Source organism: Epinephelus lanceolatus, chromosome 8 (assembly GCF_041903045.1).
Source record: "Epinephelus lanceolatus isolate andai-2023 chromosome 8, ASM4190304v1, whole genome shotgun sequence".
Lineage (NCBI taxonomy): Eukaryota > Metazoa > Chordata > Actinopteri > Perciformes > Serranidae > Epinephelus > Epinephelus lanceolatus.
This window is the reverse complement of record NC_135741.1, coordinates 41827198-41846190: the sequence shown is the minus strand read 5'-3', so window position 1 is coordinate 41846190 and position 18993 is coordinate 41827198. Positions and strand designations below refer to the sequence as shown.

The following is an 18993-nucleotide window of genomic DNA, read 5'->3' as shown; positions in this document are numbered from 1 at the left end:
GTTTGAAATGCTCCAGGAAGTGCCTTGTTTTTAAAGGACTGTCCTAATAATTCATTCTCTAATTTAAGCAAGCATAATTTATGTTGAGTGCTATGGGAAGAAAATAATTCAGATGTCAGTGTAGGAAAACCTCTCATCCTGCCCATGCTGTGAAGGGATTTTGGGGAGGATGTTTCAACTTAATCATTGTATGGAATAAAGTATGAGGGCTGCTTTGTGGGTTCTTCATGGTTGCAAAGCTACAATGCATGTCAGCTCCCTTGCTGTAGATGCTGCCAGTGTTTGAGGATTTTGAAGAACCCATGTAAATTCTGTTTCGAAGAGATGAGTCATTTGCAATATGCAAAACTAATTATAACTATAATTCTGGGATAAGTGTTGATTGCCACATCACACTTTTCTCTCCTCCGCCCACAGCAAGGCCTACAACAAGCTGTCCTGTGCTATCAGACGTCCCCTGTCCGTGGGTGGCTGTTTGTGTGTAGATGCTTGCTTCTATTGGTAGCACCCATGTCTGGAGGGTCCTCATAAGTAGCCTCACCTCCTCCATTGCCAGGTCTCCTTAGCATTAGCAGACTGGTGAGTGTTTGTTCACTACACACTGATGTCAGTATCCTCCTCCACTCATCGCAGAGAGGCTGCCTGCTGTGGCTCAGCACAGCAGGATAAAGTTAATGGCTCTGCTCTGTGCATGTGTGTGTGTGTGTGTGTGTGGGTGTGTGGGTGTGTGGGTGTGCGTGCGTGTGTGTGTGTGTGGGTGTGTGGGGGTGTGTGTGTGTGTGTGTGTGTGTGCGTGCGTGCGTGCGTGTGCGGAGGTCTTCACATGGTAAATCACTGTATCCGAGCGTGGTAGTATATCTTCAGCAACACATATTAATTCACAAACCAATAGTGTCATTATATGAAGTTAACCAGTTAACTTAGGTTCGGGAGCAGGGTCACGCCTCAACCACACCTCTAATCACCTAACAAGCCTACTTATACCAGGCCAATCCATCCAGCCCCGTTTGTCTCAGATCTCTCATAGATCCTCAGACAGACAGTGCTTCACCCACAGCTAAACAGCATCCCTGACTAAAGTAATACAGCAATTAGCTACTCACCCACCATGGACGCCGAATTGCACATCGGTCCACCTGATTCTGACAGCGATCTCTATGACGAACTGTACGAGACTGGTTATCCTCCTCCGGAGCAGCAACCGGACCGCAGCCAAGCGACCCGCAGGAGCCGGGTGCATTCGGTGGTCTACGTACCACAATCTCGCCGCTCAAGCTCCACCAATGAGATCTCTCCTACGCCCAGCAGAACCCGGGCATCATCTCCACCTTCCGCGAGGATCCACCACACCGGTCGCCGCAGGAGGGATCGCGGAGGCCGGCTTCATCCCTCCGCACCACCTACCCATCGGCAGCCTCCTTCACGTCAGCGAAGAGCCTCCGGTCCACAAACACGGCACCCTCGCTCTCCGCCTCCACCTCCAACCCGGCAGTCTCCACGTCCACAATCACCGCCCGACATCAGAAACTGGACTGTCGCCCGTCTCCAACGGTTCCTGAAGGAGAAAGGCATCCACTTCCACCGTACCGACAACAAATCCAAGTTGTTCCAACTGTATTCAGCCTCCATCGCCGCTGCTTCGACCATGCTTCCCGTGCTTCTGGCTTCGACGCCTGGGCCAACCAACGCCGGCGTCACCAGCCGTGACGTCACTCAGGTCACCCCGCCACAACCACAGCCTGCAGCACCAGCCCCCCCTAGCGGGGGGGAGGTTGTATGTCCCCCTGTGCCTGCTCCCTCTGTCTCTGAACTCTCTCAGCTAATCTCAGCTTTCTTTTCATCCCTGTCTTCGCAGGCTTCACAAAATCTCCATGCACATGCATCCTTTCATCCCATCATCCCTTCCTCTACCCTTCCTTCAGTCATCCAAAACAACATGGCTTCTGCTCCCCTATCTTCTCTCACCAGCAGCACAGCAGGTCAAGAGCCCAATGCATCAAACCAGGGGGCCCCACCACAAGCCGTACAGCCTGCTTCCCTCTTTCCGACTTGTCTACCCCCCCCCCCCCCCCCCAGCACCCAAATGTTTTTTCCGATTGTGCAACTAACCACACTCTCGCCACAGCAGCACCACCCAGCCAACCAGCTTCAGCCCTCTATCGGCCTTCTCCTGTCTCTCCCACCTTACGCCACCAAATTCTAACTGGTAATTACGTCGATCTAGCCCAACTCCTTCAGCCATCCATCACAGACACCAGTCAACCAAGAGAAATTCACACTCACTCCGGTTACGTGCAGCTCCGCCACCCTTTACCATCTCGGTCCAAAGACTTGACCCCCACTGAATTTGCCCTTGCCTTTTCTTTCTACAGAGATGTCATCTGCTCAGCCTTCCCTGCATGGAGACCTGAGCTAGACGACTACCTGTCAATAGTGCTCGACATGGCACTACAATTCGGAGGGACAGGGTTTTACTCTTACCACGTCCATTTCGCTAATCAAGCAGCCGGCCGCATACAACAATTCAACCAAGCAACATACTGGGGCACTCTCGATTCCGAGTTATACTGCCGCCCGCACATCCCTCTCCTGCGAGTTGTGCAGAGCCCCCTCCCACCCTGCCACCACTTGCACAGTCAGCGCCCCACCACCTCGATCACGTCCTTCTTCTTCACGCGACACCTCAGTTTTCAACCGTTTATCAGTAGCTGCACCCCCACCTTCCATCATCCCTAAGCCCGCAGACTCACGTCCCTCAGTCAGTGTCCCACTGCCTAAGGGGGTGGATAAACCAATCCTCTACCAGGCAGGAAGGATGGTCTGCAATAATTTCAACCACCTGGGCTGCTCCCTCTCCAACTGCCGCCTCCTGCACGTCTGTTCCTTCTGCGGAGGTGCACATGCCAGGACCACCTGCCCTCACAACCCTACCACACATGCAGCATGACTAGCACGACACCTAGCCACACCCATTAAGGTAAACATCCTTGCCACTGCTCTACAACATCATCCTGATAGAATGTTTGTTGATTTTCTCATCAATGGCTTCACACACGGTTTCCATCCCAGTATGGAAGCACTTCCCGACACTTCACACATCTGTCATAACCTCCAGTCTGCCCTCGCAGAACCTCACACTGTCGACACCCTGCTGGCTAAGGAAGTCAAAGAGGGTTTCATGATAGGGCCATTCGACAGTCCCCCGTTTCCTATATTCCACATCAGTCCCATAGGCGTTGCAACTCGGAAATATTCAGGCAAAAAGAGGCTAATCATCGATCTATCTTCATCACACAGCTCACACATCCCGAGCATCAACAGCGTCATACCATGCCCAGATTTCTCCATGCAATACACAAATATTGACCACGCCATCACCCTCATCCGTCTAGCAGGACGCGGGGCATGGCTTTCCAAAGCTGACATCACCAGCACATTTAAAGTTCTGCCCATTCACCCAGACTACTGGCGTTTTTTCGGCGTTTGCTGGAAAGGAACTTTTTACTTCTCAGTACGCCTCACCTTCGGATGCAGAAGCAGTCCTAAGATCTTTGACTCATTCTTAGAAGCCCTTTGCTGGATCTTGGTCAACAACCACAAACTCCCTCATGTATTACACCTCCTTGACGATTTTCTCATATTCACTCCACCATCCTCACCCCCTCGCCACGAGCTCACTACCCTCATCAAAGCCTTTTCGGAACTTGGTGTTCCTCTTTCTGAAGAGAAAACCTCAGGGCCTGACACATCCATCGAGTTCTTGGGCATCACTCTTGATTCAGTCTCCTTCCAGGCTTCTCTGCCAGCCGAGAAAATACAGCGCATTACTTTGCTCCTATCCAACTATCTCCTAGCAGACAGATGCACCAAACGCCAGCTGCTAGCCCTCCTTGGCCATCTCAATTATGCCATTCGCATAATTCCTCAGGCAAAATCCTTCCTCTCCAACCTCCTGACTAAAGCAGCAACCGTCCCCTCACTCCACGACAGAGTCACCTTAGATGACGCCTGCAAAATGGAAATGCGCATGTGGCAGCATTTCCTGTCCTCCTGGAACGGCATTTCGTTCTTTTATGAAGACTACCTCACGCAGCCCGAGGACATCCAACTTTACACGGACGCAGCTCCCTCCAAAGGTTTCGGCGGCTACTATGGAGGGAGGTGGTTCGCTTCAGCTTGGCCCCCAGAGTTTAGCTCTCTCGGGTCAGAGTCCAGCTCTCCTTCATCCGCACTCCATGAGCTATATCCCATCATCATAGCTGCCATTCTTTGGGGGCACAAATGGTCAAAAAAATCCATACTCATCCACTCCGATAACACAGCAGCCGTAGAGATAATTAACAAAGGACGATCTCGCTCTCCCATCATCATGCAGTTCATGCGCAGACTCACACTAATCTCAGCTCAACAACAGTTCATTCTCCAGGCAGCTCACGTTCCCGGTCATTACAACAGCATCGCTGACTCATTGTCTCGCTTTTCATTCCAGAAATTCAGACACTTGGCTCCAAACTCGGATCTTCATCCCACATCAGTCCCACCGTTTTCAGCCACAATATTCAATTAGCTCCACAGCTAAGAAACCTCACAAGCGCCTCACAAGAGGCCATACTGAACAGCCTCGCTCCCAGCACTCTCTCTGCCTATCTAACCGGCTGGAACTCTTTCAAAGCATATCACACCACCTACCAGATGTCATTTCCCTCTCTCGACATCACATCCATCTGCAACTTCATCACCCATGCTCATTCCATCTTAAACATCCAAGCATCCACTATCCAGACCTACCTAGCAGGAATCAACTGTTTCTATAAACTCATCACTGGCTCCCGTTGTCCAGCCATCTCTCATTCACACATTACAATGCTAGTCAAAGGCTTGCGCAAACAGGAACCCGTGCCTCCAACTAGACGCCTACCACTCACCTCCGACCTTCTCAGCCTCTGCATCCACACCCTACGTTCAGGCTACGTGTCCCCGATGGTCGACTTAACCCTCGAATCCATGTTCCTGCTGGCTTTCTTCGGGTTCCTGAGATGCTCCGAATTTGCCCCAACTTCTTCCGCTTACAACCCTTCTCATCATCCCAGCATGTCCGACATAACCTTCCATACCTCTGACTCTCTCATATTCACACTCCGAAGGAGCAAAACCGATCAACTGGGCATTTCCTTCCCCATCTACCTCTTCCGCCTCAACTCCTATCTCAGCCCATATGAGCCACTGACAAAATACATCCACTCCAGGTTTACTTCCAACGCATTACCTCAACACCCACTATTTCTCACCGACACAGGAAAAATGGCCACCCGATTCTGGTTCCAGAAACATCTACACAGAGTCCTCCGCATTTCAGGCATTTCTTCTGAACATTACTCAAGCCATTCCTTCCACATCGGCGCAGCCTCCACCGCAGCCAGAATGGGCATCTCTGACCAAACCATCCAGGTCCTAGGTCGCTGGTCCTCTCAGGCATACCGCACATACATACATAACAATCTCAACGATCTACGTCAAGCTCCCATTCAATTGAGCTTATAAAAATCCAACTCTTTTGGGGGTCCATAATCAGCTTGGGCGGAAAACGCTGAGACGGAACCCCCACACTGAGTCTCCTTCTGCCCAGTGTCCAGCGTACCCTCTGGACCAGCCTGGCTGACGACACCCTCCATCCATCCTCGCCCCTCCCCTCTACATCCACTCACCATCAACATCATCTCATACCTCAGAACATTCATTAAAATGTTAACTTCATATTATTGTGGCGTGATCCTTGCTAGTGAAGTGTGTTTTAGTGTCTATACTTTGAGCATTTACTCAAGTAACTTGACTGGAGTGAGATTTTAGTTCCTTTCAAACTGCCTCTTCAAGGCGGGATTTTTTTATGCCGTCTTGCCACCCTGGCCTTCTGTATAAAAGGTACCATCCTGGAATTGGGGAAGAAAGCTGTCGCGCCTTTGGATAGCCAGCAGGACAGGACCTTGGACAAGACAGGTGTGACATTTTGTAATGCTAGTGACCTCCTGCCGAAAACAGCAAATAGCAGTCAGCATCTGATTCAAAGAGGGAAAAAAGCAGCCAAAAATGTCTGCAAATTATGAAAACAATGAGAAAATGCTGGCAACGCATATGTTATATGTCTCACTAGAGCCGATGTTGTTGTGTTACATGTCACACCCGTCACACCTCTTTTGTTTCCACTATGCCAATATGCTGTCTAAAATCATACATTGGTATGGTACCACCATTGTCTCGCGTTCCTATAGCAAGACTGTAAAAAGGACTGTTGATGCTATTAGCTTAATCAGTTCAGTATCATAGTTTAAACACATGTGCAACAACAGTGACTTTCACCCAACAGTCTGGTGTTCACTTCCCAAAAGATTGTAAATGCATTGCATTTTTCATCAACATTTGGCTGGTGCTATTACCAATCCTGTTATTGTGCATCCCTAATAACAAGTTTTAACCATAAAATTTGATAAGGTTTTGAACCTTGTCCACTATTGTGTCATGATTGGCTGTAGATTGGCTTTGCAGAGATGGCTGCCATCTTGTTTTTACCTGGATTTATGTATAGTGTTTTGGCTACCACAGGATAACAAAAAAGTCTCCACGAACCATGGCAACAGGTCTCAGTTAAGCAAAATAAAGTATGAGGTGCAGCAAACTTTAAATGTTATGTCCTCATGAGGATGCAGGGTCACAGGAGGGTATGGCATATTGGCCTTTGTATGTTGTTGCTGGTTCTGGCTGTCGCAGTGTTTTGGTTTGAGAACTGCTTGGGCAGCATGAGAGTGTGAGCCTGAAGGTGAAAGCATGTGTCACAAACCAGAAGCATGAAAGCTGGCAACGCTGATTTACATGTTAACTGTACGTCTATGTTTATGCATTTGTAGTACATTTCCTTCTCTTGTGTGTGTACGTGTGTGTCTTCAAGCATGTGGTCTGCTGCTCAGTCCACATCAGACAGAGGAAAACTAAATGAAAGGGAAGGCAGAGGCAGCAAAATGGCAGAGCTCCGCAGAGAGAAGTCCGCAATGGATTTGCCACAGATTCTCACCATATGCTGCTTCGGCCCTTGGTCTGGTTATACTGTGGAGTCCATACAAATCCTCACAGGGCTCCTAGCACGCCATGTCTCTGCTGCCTTTCCCAATACCATCATATTAATGCATATGTTTGTGTGAGGGGAGGCGTCTATTTGGACATGTGAATTAAACCTTGTTTTCTGCTTTATATGTTTTATTTCTAACTTAATGACCTAACAACATTCACTTCTTCTGCATTAATGTCCAAAGCTGTGTACTCCACATAGTCAGTAACATAGTTACATAAGTTACACAGAGTAAACAAGGAAGTGAAGGATTTTCATTTGCTTTTTCTACTTGCATGTCTCTGTACAAAGTAATTAATGTGTTGGAAATGTGCAAGGTGTCTATTTAGAATGTCCACTGGCCTGTAAGGACTGCTTTCAGACCTGCAATTCAGACACAAGAAGCTCTGTAGTGAGGCAGGTCACTGTAGACAGTTTGTGTCATTTTGAGTTTTAACAGTAGTTACATTAAAGAATTGTGTTATTATAGCATCTTTTAAATTATGTTAATGGAGTAAGTCTCTATTTGTAGAATAACTGAGTGAAAATGAAATGCTCCATGAAGTAGGCTGTTTAATTTCCTATAAACTATACCGTTCTGAAAAAACAGTGACCCACCAGTGGTGACGTCATGCCATACTGGTGAGTGTGATTAAAAAAAATCCAATCACTAAAGTCAATGCAAATTTTGTTTTTCTCTGTCAAAGCATCTGTTTATGAAATATGTAACCCAAACTGACATGATCTTGACGTGTGTCAGCACCAACAACTTATGAAATCTCCTGTCGAAATCAGTGGCATGCCCAAGCGGTGGCCGGGAGGTCCATGGCCAACTTGAGGCAACTGCTGGCCTTTGCAGAGGCCTCCTCTTGCGAAAATAATCAAAAATAACTGGTGGCTGACATTCCTCTAGTGATGTCACATGAAACTAGACAACCTAATGCCTGGTACACACTACATGACTTTACTGCTCGTCCTGAAAGTCACTATGTCACATTATACGATTGTGGAGTCATAAAATCGTGCCGTGACTTGGCCGACAGACGTGACACACTACACGATGGTACTCACCAATTATCCGCGGTAGTCTTTCACGGCGTGTGTGATGTCGTCGGGTTATTCTTGTCCTATTTTTATTACTTTTACTATTATTTCAGTCACTGTGTCTGTTCATGCGCCAGCCGAAATGTTGTTGTAGTCACCTAAAAAGTGCCACCAGATGGCAGGGGCTACATTCTAAGTACCGTACGCAAACATACAAGTCACTGAATCCTCAACAACAAGCTCCTACAAATGTTTCACAATAAAAGCCTTTCTAGAAAATGAAGGGATTTTTCAAGCGAAGTTATATGGGGCTTTTAATTTGAAAAAGATACAGGAAGTGTTGAGTTTGAAATGACGGCACAATGCATTAACTTTATCAAAACAACCGGAGCGGATAAAAAGTAAAAATATAAAAATACAGAGGGAATAATAAATAACGGCCCTTTTATAATGTAGTCTGTTTCAAATGAAGCTGGTAGCCTCTGCAGTTGTGGTGAGTAAAAGCCCTGCCACTATTTTTTAATTTTATTACTTTATGTCCATCTCCATTATGAAGAAATAACATTGTTTGCTAGCTTGATGCTAATGGCATTACTCACCAGTTTGATAAAGTGCCTGTGCTGTTTCACACTATCATTTTTCCCTTTTTACTCTGTGTGGTAACGTAGGAAATATCAAAAATGCTGGGCTGTTGTTGTCGTACAGTTGTCTACAGCAGCAGATCGTTCTGTGTTCCTATTGGTCAAAGTGACGGCTGTGATAGGAGCAGTCATGAACGACAAAAAGAAAATCAAACATGCTAGAATTTCTGTTGGAACGTTGTGAGGTGTCCCAGATGTGGCGTCGACTGTCGTTAAGTATGACACACTACATGAGATGAAATGATGGATTATCGTGTACGACACTCATTGTCGTTTACAATCCATGCCGACACCGTACGTCGCTGCGTCGGGCTAGAATCAGGCTGATATCGTGTAGTGTGTACCAGGCATAAGGCATCCAATGGTACTAACCATGTCATGCTAGCTTAAAGCGAAGGGAGCTAAATAAGCTCCAAAATTACGCTAAATTTTGATGAGGAAAAAACTGGCACGGCCATTTTCAAAAGGATTCCTTGACCTCTCACCTGAAGATATCTGAATGAAATGGATTCTATGGATATATGGATACCATGGTGTTCCCTTATGTCCACTTCATATGAATTCCATTACATTTTTGCCAAAAACAATGCAAATTCGTGCATGTAGTATAAATATATTATCATTATATCATTATTGTATTATAATATGTATGTGTGTGTGTGTATATGTATGTATGTATATATATATGCATTGCTGCATGAACAGACTACCCTATCACTGAAAAAATATTTGCACAGCAATAGTGATGGTTCATTTTGTAATTGTTGCACAGCTCTGCACAGAAATGATGGAGCTATAGGTGAGGCCTTGCAGCCTTTAGTGGAAAAAATAACATAAGAGAAACTACTCTCCCAGTCTTTCTTCACCTTTCATGGGAAAAAGGCTTCTCTTGCCAACTGTGTACCGTAGTATTCATCATCCAGACTGGCTATGCCAAATACTGAAGGACTGAAGGAAGGTGAAGGTTCTTTATTTCCATTTGATCTCTCTAAAGTTGGATCTCCACCACAGAAGGTCTTTGATATCCTGCAAAAGGATGTCTCAAAGGAAGCCTTTTATGATAAGCCAAGCTGGGTCGACCCTGAGAGCGATGCATGTAAGTCGCCGCTAAGCCAGCCAGCATGCTCATTTTCACGCCTCTTTTTCCAACTAGGCTGGGGTTTCCTTTTGTCTCTCTGCTCTTGAGTCCGTTTGCCGGAGAGACCAGTGAGCACACTTTGTTCTTCATGTAAAATATGGCTCTGTGTTCAGAAATATTCATACAGTTTAGGCCAAAAAATCCCAAGTCTCAAAAGTTTTCAGTACAGAAGCATTTGCAGGAACTCATACAGTATGTAGTGTGTATTGTATGGGAAGACTTTTATATGTACATTCAGAGCACTCACATGGAAACCTCCACATTACAAACAGGGAGATAAAAGTGAGTGTAATTGTAGTGATAGAAAAAAAGAAAATAGTTTGAACTGGGGATTTATGAAATGTTTTAGATATTATGAAATAAAAAATCAAAAGAAGAGAAAAAAAATCATTACACCAAACCAAAGGGAGAACTTGGCTGCATGTAAAGCCCAGAGGGTAAAAAAGCAGACTATTACTTCAATCAAAAGCCTTCTGAATTTGCACAATAAACTCTGTGTTGACAGGTGACCCTGAAGTCATTGTAGTGTATCACAGACACGTCAGATCTTTGTATTATTATTGCCTGTACTGGTATCAAGATGTTTGATGGTATTTATTGTCATGTATGCAGCGGCTACAGAGAAGAAGTCATTGGCAGTGAATCTCAGGCTCCCTCCAACAATGCCCATTTTGCATAAAAAAAATCATGCATGGGAATTAAGACATAAAAAAGGACAGACGTTAAAATGAAGGAATAAAATATAACTTATAAAATATTAAATATGTATGTCTATAATATATGCTTGAAGTAGATAGTAATTACAAAAATTTAAACTCAATTAATTTTGCTCCCATTTTTTCACAGGTTTGAGTTAAAGATCTAAGACTTTTTTCATGCGCTCATTAGATATACAGTACAGGCCAAAAGTTTGGACACACCTTCTCATTCAATGCATTTTCTTTATTTTCATGACTATTTACATTGTAGATTCTCACTGAAGGCATCAAAACTATGAATGAACACGTGGAGTTATGTACTTAACAAAAAAAGGTGAAATAACTGGAAACATCTTTTATATTCTAGTTTCTTCAAAATAGCCACCCTTTGCTCTGATTACTGCTTTGCACACTCTTGGCATTCTCTCCATGAGCTTCAAGAGGTAGTCACCTGAAATGGTTTCCACTTCACAGGTGTGCCTTAACAGGGTTAATTAGTGGAATTTCTTGCTTTATCAATGGGGTTGGGACCATCAGTTGTGTTGTGCAGAAGTCAGGTTAATACACAGCCGACAGCCCTATTGGACAACTGTTAAAATTCATATTATGGCAAGAACCAATCAGCTAACTAAAGAAAAACGAGTGGCCATCATTACTTTAAGAAATGAAGGTCAGTCAGTCTGGAAAATTGCAAAAACTTTAAATGTGTCCCCATGTGGAGTCGCAAAAACCATCAAGCGCTACAACCAAACTGGCACACATGAGGACCGACCCAGGAAAGGAAGACCAAGAGTCACCTCTGCTTCTGAGGATAAGTTCATCCGAGTCACCAGCCTCAGAAATGGCAAGTTAACAGCAGCTCAGATCAGAGACCAGATGAATGCCACACAGAGTTCTAGCAGCAGACCCATCTCTAGAACAACTGTTAAGAGGAGACTGCGCCAATCAGGCCTTTATGGTCAAATAGCTGCTAGGAAACCACTGCTAAGGAGAGGCAACAAGCAGAAGAGATTTGTTTGGGCCAAGAAACACAAGGAATGGACATTAGACCAGTGGAAATCTGTGCTTTGGTCTGATGAGTCCAAATTTGAGATCTTTGGTTCCAACCGCCGTGTCTTTGTGAGACGCAGAAAAGGTGAACGGATGGATTCCACATGCCTGGTTCCCACTGTGAAGCATGGAGGAGGAGGTGTGATGGTGTGGGGGTGTTTTGCTGGTGACACTGTTGGGGATTTATTCAAAATTGAAGGCACACTGAACCAGCATGGCTACCACAGCATCCTGCAGCGACATGCCATCCCATCCGGTTTGCGTTTAGTTGGACGATCATTTATTTTTCAACAGGACAATGACCCCAAACACACCTCCAGGCTGTGTAAGGGCTATTTGACCAAGAAGGAGAGTGATGGAGTGCTGCGGCAGATGACCTGGCCTCCACAGTCACCGGACCTGAACCCAATCCAGATGGTTTGGGGTGAGCTGGACCGCAGAGTGAAGGCAAAGGGGCCAACAAGTGCTAAACACCTCTGGGAACTCCTTCAAGACTGTTGGAAAACCATTTCAGGTGACTACCTCTTGAAGCTCATGGAGAGAATGCCAAGAGTGTGCAAAGCATTAATCAGAGCAAAGGGTGGCTATTTTGAAGAAACTAGAATATAAAACATGTTTTCAGTTATTTCACCTTTTTTTGTTAAGTACATAACTCCACATGTGTTCATTCATAGTTTTGATGCCTTCAGTGAGAATCTACAATGTAAATAGTCATGAAAATAAAGAAAACGCATTGAATGAGAAGGTGTGTCCAAACTTTTGGCCTGTACTGTATATGTCTCTCAAATTTTGGTTGCCAATTTGGCACTTCTCCTTTTCCAAGATAATCCATTCACCTGACAAGTGTTGCATTCCAAGATGCTGATTAAACAGCATCATTACTACATAGGCATGCCTTGGGATGGTCACAATAAAAGGCCACTTTAAAATGTGCAGTTTTTATCACACAACATAATAACACAGATGGAGCATGCATACAGCAACAGGTGGTCTCAGCCATGGATATTCCCCACATTTTGACAGTCGAGGTCTAAAGTTTTGTCAACCAATGATCAGCTGTGCATAAGTTGTTTCCTGCCATACTGTATCTTGTACTATTAGGCCCGCTTCTGCACATTGCAAAAAAAGACAAAACTAAATTACAAAATCAAATAAGAAAAAGCACAATAAGTAAGGAATGAGTGTTAAGAATTGCCCACACTGTCCATATTAAAGCTGCATCAATCAAAATTCAATTTTGGAGTAAAGAATGTTATATGTGTAAAGTGTTGCTCACAGTGAAAAACCCACAGAGAATAATTATTTCTGGTTGTCAGTGTATTTCAGTGTGTCTCTATCCCCTTCAGTGCAGCCGACTTTAACATGTAACATGATTGATTTGGGCATGTGCATGTGTGTTTTCTGTGTATCACTGTGGGCTGCTCACTAGTTGTATTTTGAGTTGTTGGTTTGTTTGTTTTTGTTTGTTTGTTTTGTATTTGGTGTGTAGCTCAAAGATTCTCTGAGGAGGCTGCATACTGTTAGACTACTGATAGACTGTGCTGTGTTGGCTACCAGTCGACAAAAATATTGTCTGACACCCCACTTTTCCCCAACACATCCTGCCGCTGTGAGCAGTAAGTAAGGTTTACAGACCTTCCCAACCATATACGTCTGGTTAGCCACAAAAACAAAATTGTGGAGGTGACCGAATATGTGAAACACACACCCCTTTACCAGCTCAGTGGCCTAGTGGTAGAGTGTCCACCCTGAGACTGGGAAGTCATGGGTTTGATCCCCGGCTGGGTCATACCAAAAGGCCCGTTTCCACCGCAGGAACTTTGGGGTAATTTCACGGGGCCGGGGCCGTTGGTGCGTGTCTCCACCGCAGGAACCACCCCCGAAAGACAGAGTTCCGGAACTTTTACAGGGGCTAAACAAGTCCCTGCCTCGGAGTAGGTACTCAGAACGGCCCCGAAAGACTCCTGGCTGGGGCTTGGGGTTTACTTGATATACTCAAGGCGGGATGTGATGTTTTGTAAATAACAACATGGTTATCGTAGTTTAGCTAGGCTAACCGTTAGCTGTTAGCCCCGTTAGCGGTGTCTGTAGTAACTCAGTAACTCAATAAATGGTCCATGAAAAAAATATTTTTCCAGCGGATATCTTAGTTACAACATGATTGAGCTAGCAAAGCAGTTTTGTGTTGCTATGTGTGGTATTTATTCAGTTTTGGGAAATCACGATGTCTAGAAAGCATCAGCTGACAGGGACAGCTAACAGCAGCAGCAGCAAAGCTAACATCACGACGTCATCTGTTAAAAGCCTCCCGTTGTCAGATACGACATGAAACTACTCCAGTTAGCTCAATCATGTTGTAACTAAGACATCCGCTGGAAAAAATATTTTTTTCACGGACCGTGACCGTAGTTATTACAGACACCGCTAACGGCTAACGGCTAACGGCGTCCCTACACCCCTACGTCACCACAGTCAAAATGGTCGCGCAACGATTACGTCACATACAGAGCCCGGTAACTTTACAGGAACCTTCCTCCTACTCCGCTCTCTCAGTGGAGACACGGCGGTTGAGAGGGCCGAGCGAGAGGATGTTCCTGTAGTAGTTCCTGTAGTTCAAATTTCTCTTACAGTCTACGTCCATGTCTGTAAAAACATGGATGCTTCAAATGTCTCCTCCTCTGTTCCTGAGTTATGATGTTGAGTAATGGCCAGAAAAGTGTTTTATGCAGAACATTATGATGTCACAGTGAAGATGACCTTTGACCTTTTGGATATTAAAATGGCATTTTAAAAATACATTTGTGTGAAGTTTTGTCATTATTAGCATATGAATTCTTGAGTTATGGCCAAAAACATATTTTGTCAGGTCACACTGATCTTGACTTTGACCTTTAACCACAAAATTAGAATCAGTTAATTTAGAGTGAACATTTGAGTCTAATTTGAAGAAATTCCCCACAGTGTTCTTGAGATATCACATTTACAAAAATGAGACAGGCATGGTCACAGTGACCTTGACCTTTGACGACCAAAATCTAATCAGTTCGTCATTGAATCCAAAGGAACATTTGTGCCGAATTTGAAGAAATTCCCTCAAGCTGCGATATTGTATTCATGACAATGGGATGGATGCAAGGTCATAGCGACCTTCACCTTTGACCCTTGAAAACCAAAATCTAATCAGTTCATCGCTGAGTCTAAGTGATTGGTTGTGCCAAATTTGAAGAAATTGACAAGGCACAAAAATAGGATGAATGGAAGGACAACCTGAAAACATCCTGCTCCGGCTACTGCTGTTGCTGGACTGGAGACATTAAAATAGGTCAGAATCTTTCCCTACAAGCTGAGTTTCACTTGACTTATTTTTTCCCTGTATATCTCTCAAAAAACTAGATTCAACAGAATTTACATCCAATATCTGACTGGACCCCTGCCTTGTTAAGATAAGATAGGAGTCAGATTTCAAAGAGGGGATGGTCATTTCACTGGAGTGTGAAATACATGATGACATGATCTATCTGGTGGTTTCTGGTCTGCAGAGATGGAGAAAGGGGGAGGGGGTCGCACACACACTAACAACTAGGGTGACCAAACGTCCCGCATTGCGCGTTACTGCACAGCATTTCTGTCTGTTTTCACACGTCACGCAAATTGAGACCATGTCCCCCATGGTTGGTTGTCACCCGCGCTTGCTTCCCCCCCCCGGCCAATGAGAAGAAGCTGCTTGCAGCGGCCGGCCCACGTGGGCTCTCTGTTTATTGTCGTAGTAGCACCGCACGTGCATTCAAGCGCTAGCGCCCACCCCTCCCGCCCCATATAGCAACTATTTCAGCCTCCTTGATAGCAGCAGGTGACACTCGTTAGTTAATGGCTCTCGCACCGTGCGAGTGTCAATAGGCTCGTTGGAGATGAACTGCGCCTCGCCTGGAAAGTAGACGAGAGCAGGCGGCCGCGGGGGGGGGGGGGGGGGGGGGGGGGGGCGGTGACAAAAAGCTGCGGTGAAGTCGGACAGTTTGCCAACATTTTCCAGCAGCCTTCAGTCCGTACAGGAAGTCACAGACACACTTACATCCTGTCTGGCATGATGTTAATTTATTAAAAAAGTGATCAGACCCATATATCAGTTTGTTTTCAGTCTCCAGTTGTTTTAATTATGATAGATTAAGAATTTATAATGCTTTATTAAAATGCTTTACAGGTGATCTGGTTTATCCTCCATTTGATATGAATTCTCCTGTAAATCAGCATCATATCAGTTTGACCTGTCCCCTCAACTACACAGGCTACATAAACTGTGTTGGTTAATATTTTCAGGGAAAAAAATACAAGACAACAGCTTTCATTAAAGATCAGTCAGATACAGTCAGGGCTTCACATCTGTACAGATGTTACCAGTGTTAACATACAGTAGACTCTGTATAGTTTATGATGAATGTAGTCTCTAATGACTAAACTTCGCGTTGGGGGTGGGTGTCCCACATTGTCCCTCACAAACCTACTCCTTGTCCCACATTTGGTTTATTGGGACCTGGTCACCCTACTAACAACACAAATGATGTTGAAGCAGGCAGAGGCAGTACCACAGGAAAGGGACTGGTGCCCTGATCAAGGCCACCACCATCATGTCAGACACGAGAGGCATCTCACACCTTTTAAACACATACACTCATCTTGTGGTGCCTTACCCATTTTTCTGTGAACGTGTTGGATAAATACATAAACTGAGATTTCACAAGAAGAGAAAAATATATTGATCCAGCTCAGAATATTATGCTGTAATAAATCTGACCAATTTCTTTGCACATGACATAGGCCAAATGTCCACCTTGTCACAAGATATACTAATCTATATTAATAAGTGACGAGTCCATACCCATTGGTAGTTTTGTCACCTTCTACCTATGCCAATCCTCAATGCCTATGTGCAGTTTCACATAGATTGACCACGTCAGTGAGTAGAAAAACGTGGGACAGACAGAATGACTGACTGACAGAATGACACACTGACAGTTTCCGTGATTATGTACGGCATACCATACCATGACTTAGTCATACCAAAAATAAGAAAAAAATACCCAAACATTCGGGCACAGGGGCAGCCACAGCGATCAGTCGCATTTTGGCCATTTTTAAGCATTTTTCTGTTGTTATAGCACCACCCAGTTGCCAATTAGAGTTAAATTTCTCCAGTCACTTTGAGGCATCCTGTTCTACATATCTACCAAGTTTAGTAAAAATCGATATGGCGGTTAGGCCTAGGTAAGAAATTAGCTCTCTAGCGCCCCCATTTTGTTTGATCGGGTCAATAATGGAAGGGTCCCCTCAGATTATGTGTGGTCATATGCCTACAAAGTTGCATGGTGATTGGTGAAACCCTTGAGATGTTATACACCTTTATGTGATGAGCCACGCCCTCCGCAATATTCATTGCCTTATAGAAGCTCAGTCTTAGTAAGTTTTCCAACTTTTGCCAAGAGGGAACTTTAGATATTGGTCCCTAGATTATGTTCAGCAAGTTTCATGCAGATCGGTTAAACTTCCTAGGAAGAGAGAATTTTAAGTTTTTTTCAAAAAATTCAAAATGGCGGAAAATCTATATAACCGCAAGTTATGGGAGGCATCTCTTTGCAAAGTTTCATGTCTCTACGACATACGGGGCATGAGATAGGCCCATTCAAAGTTTGCAATTTCAATCGGTTGCTATAGCTCCCCCCTTTGGCCAATTGATGTAATTTTTTTTAAAATTTTTTTTATACTATTTTTTTTTTCCACCCAGTGTTTATACATACAGAGGGTAAAACAAACAAACGGACAAACAGACAAACAAACAAACAGAAAAAAAATAAAAAATAAAAATAAGATAAAAATAAAGCAAAATTACAACAGCTGCAGCAACCACATCTTAATTCATCCCTGTGTCATAATAGCTTGACCACTTATGCCATCTTTTTTCAAATAATTTCAGGTTTCCCCTTATTTTATATGTCAAAAATTCTATTTGGTATATCTGCTGAACTGTGTCTTTCCATTTATCTGTTGTGGGAGGTGTTTTTTGAAGCCAGTGTCTTGTGATTTGTTTTAAAGCAGTTATACGCAGCATTTTAAGCAAATACTTGTCATCTTCATTGGGGGCCATGTCCCCTGTCCTTCCCAACAGCACATAGTCTGCGCCTACTTGAACAATCCCTCTTAAAATACAATTGATTTCCCTCTGTACACCACTCCAATACATCTGCAATACAGGACAAGACCAGAAGACATGCCTAACATTAGCATACAGTTCACCACATTCCCTCCAGCAGCCTGGTGATTTATTGTTATATTTACCTTGTTGCACCGGTGTTCTAAAGTATCTTGATTGTATTTTCCATGCGTATTCTCTCCAATATGGCGACATGGTAGTTGTATGGGCATTCTGATTCATTTCCCTCCAGTTCTCCTCTGATATACTTATATTAAGTTCTTCTTCCCATTTTATTTTTGCCTTTGTGTCTTGGTGCTTACAATTATTTTCTAAAATAGTATATATGGCAGAGATTTGGTGTGGTACTTTCATTTTGTCATAGTTCTTTATCAAAAATTGCACCAGTGGGTGAAAATCTCTGCTGGTCTTCCTTCCGATTTCACTGTTTTGAATATAACTTCTTATTTGTAAATATCGGAAGAAATGGGAACGTGGTAAAAGGTACTGTTTACTTAGAGATTCAAATGACATTATTCCATTCTCGTTTAAACACTGTACAAAAATTGTCAATCCCTTTTGTGCCCATATTTCAAAAACTTCATCGGTTTTGTTAGGCATAAATTCAGGGTCTTCTTTTATCTCTTGCAATGCCAATAAATATTTCTTTATTTCAACTCTTCTCTTTCTTTTTATTCTAGCCCAAATTTTTAGAGTTGCTTCTAAGTAGTGTATTATCTTTTACTAATGCTTTTTGTTGGCTTTCTGTACAGAAGTGAATCATTTTTATTGGACCATGACACATGGACATTTCTATTGACCTCCACTTTGCTTCTGAATTATCATTTAACCAAGTACGTATTGGCTGCATTTGTGCTGCGAAATAATAATGCTTCAAATTTGGAAGAGCAAGCCCCCCCTTCTCTTTAGCCATTTTCAATGTCTTCATTTTAACTCTTGGTTTCTTGGAGTCCCAAATAAATTTACCTATCATTGTTTCCCAGTTTTTGAAAGTGTTTGCACATAAATACAATGGTATTGTCTGGAATAAAAACAAAAAACGTGGAAGTACATTCATTCTAATTGCATCTATTCTCCTACCCAGTGACCCTATAACAGATTTCCACCGGTTCATGTCCTGTCTG

At 44.0% G+C, this 18993-nt stretch overlaps 1 protein-coding gene across 1 annotated transcript; it reads left to right on the top strand.

Annotated features, from left to right (window-relative positions):
- Positions 1 to 3070: 3070 nt before the first annotated feature.
- LOC117258356 (uncharacterized) lies at positions 3071 to 4567 on the top strand. The gene has a single exon (XM_078170423.1). The coding sequence runs from the start codon at positions 3071 to 3073 to the stop codon at positions 4565 to 4567; it is 1497 nt and encodes a 498-aa protein (XP_078026549.1).
- The last annotated feature ends 14426 nt before the right edge of the window (positions 4568 to 18993 follow it).

What these genes read in the sequence shown, in the direction of transcription:
- LOC117258356 (XM_078170423.1), top strand. Translation starts at nt 3,071, where the DNA reads ATGGAAGCACTTCCCGACACTTCACACATCTGTCATAACCTCCAGTCT.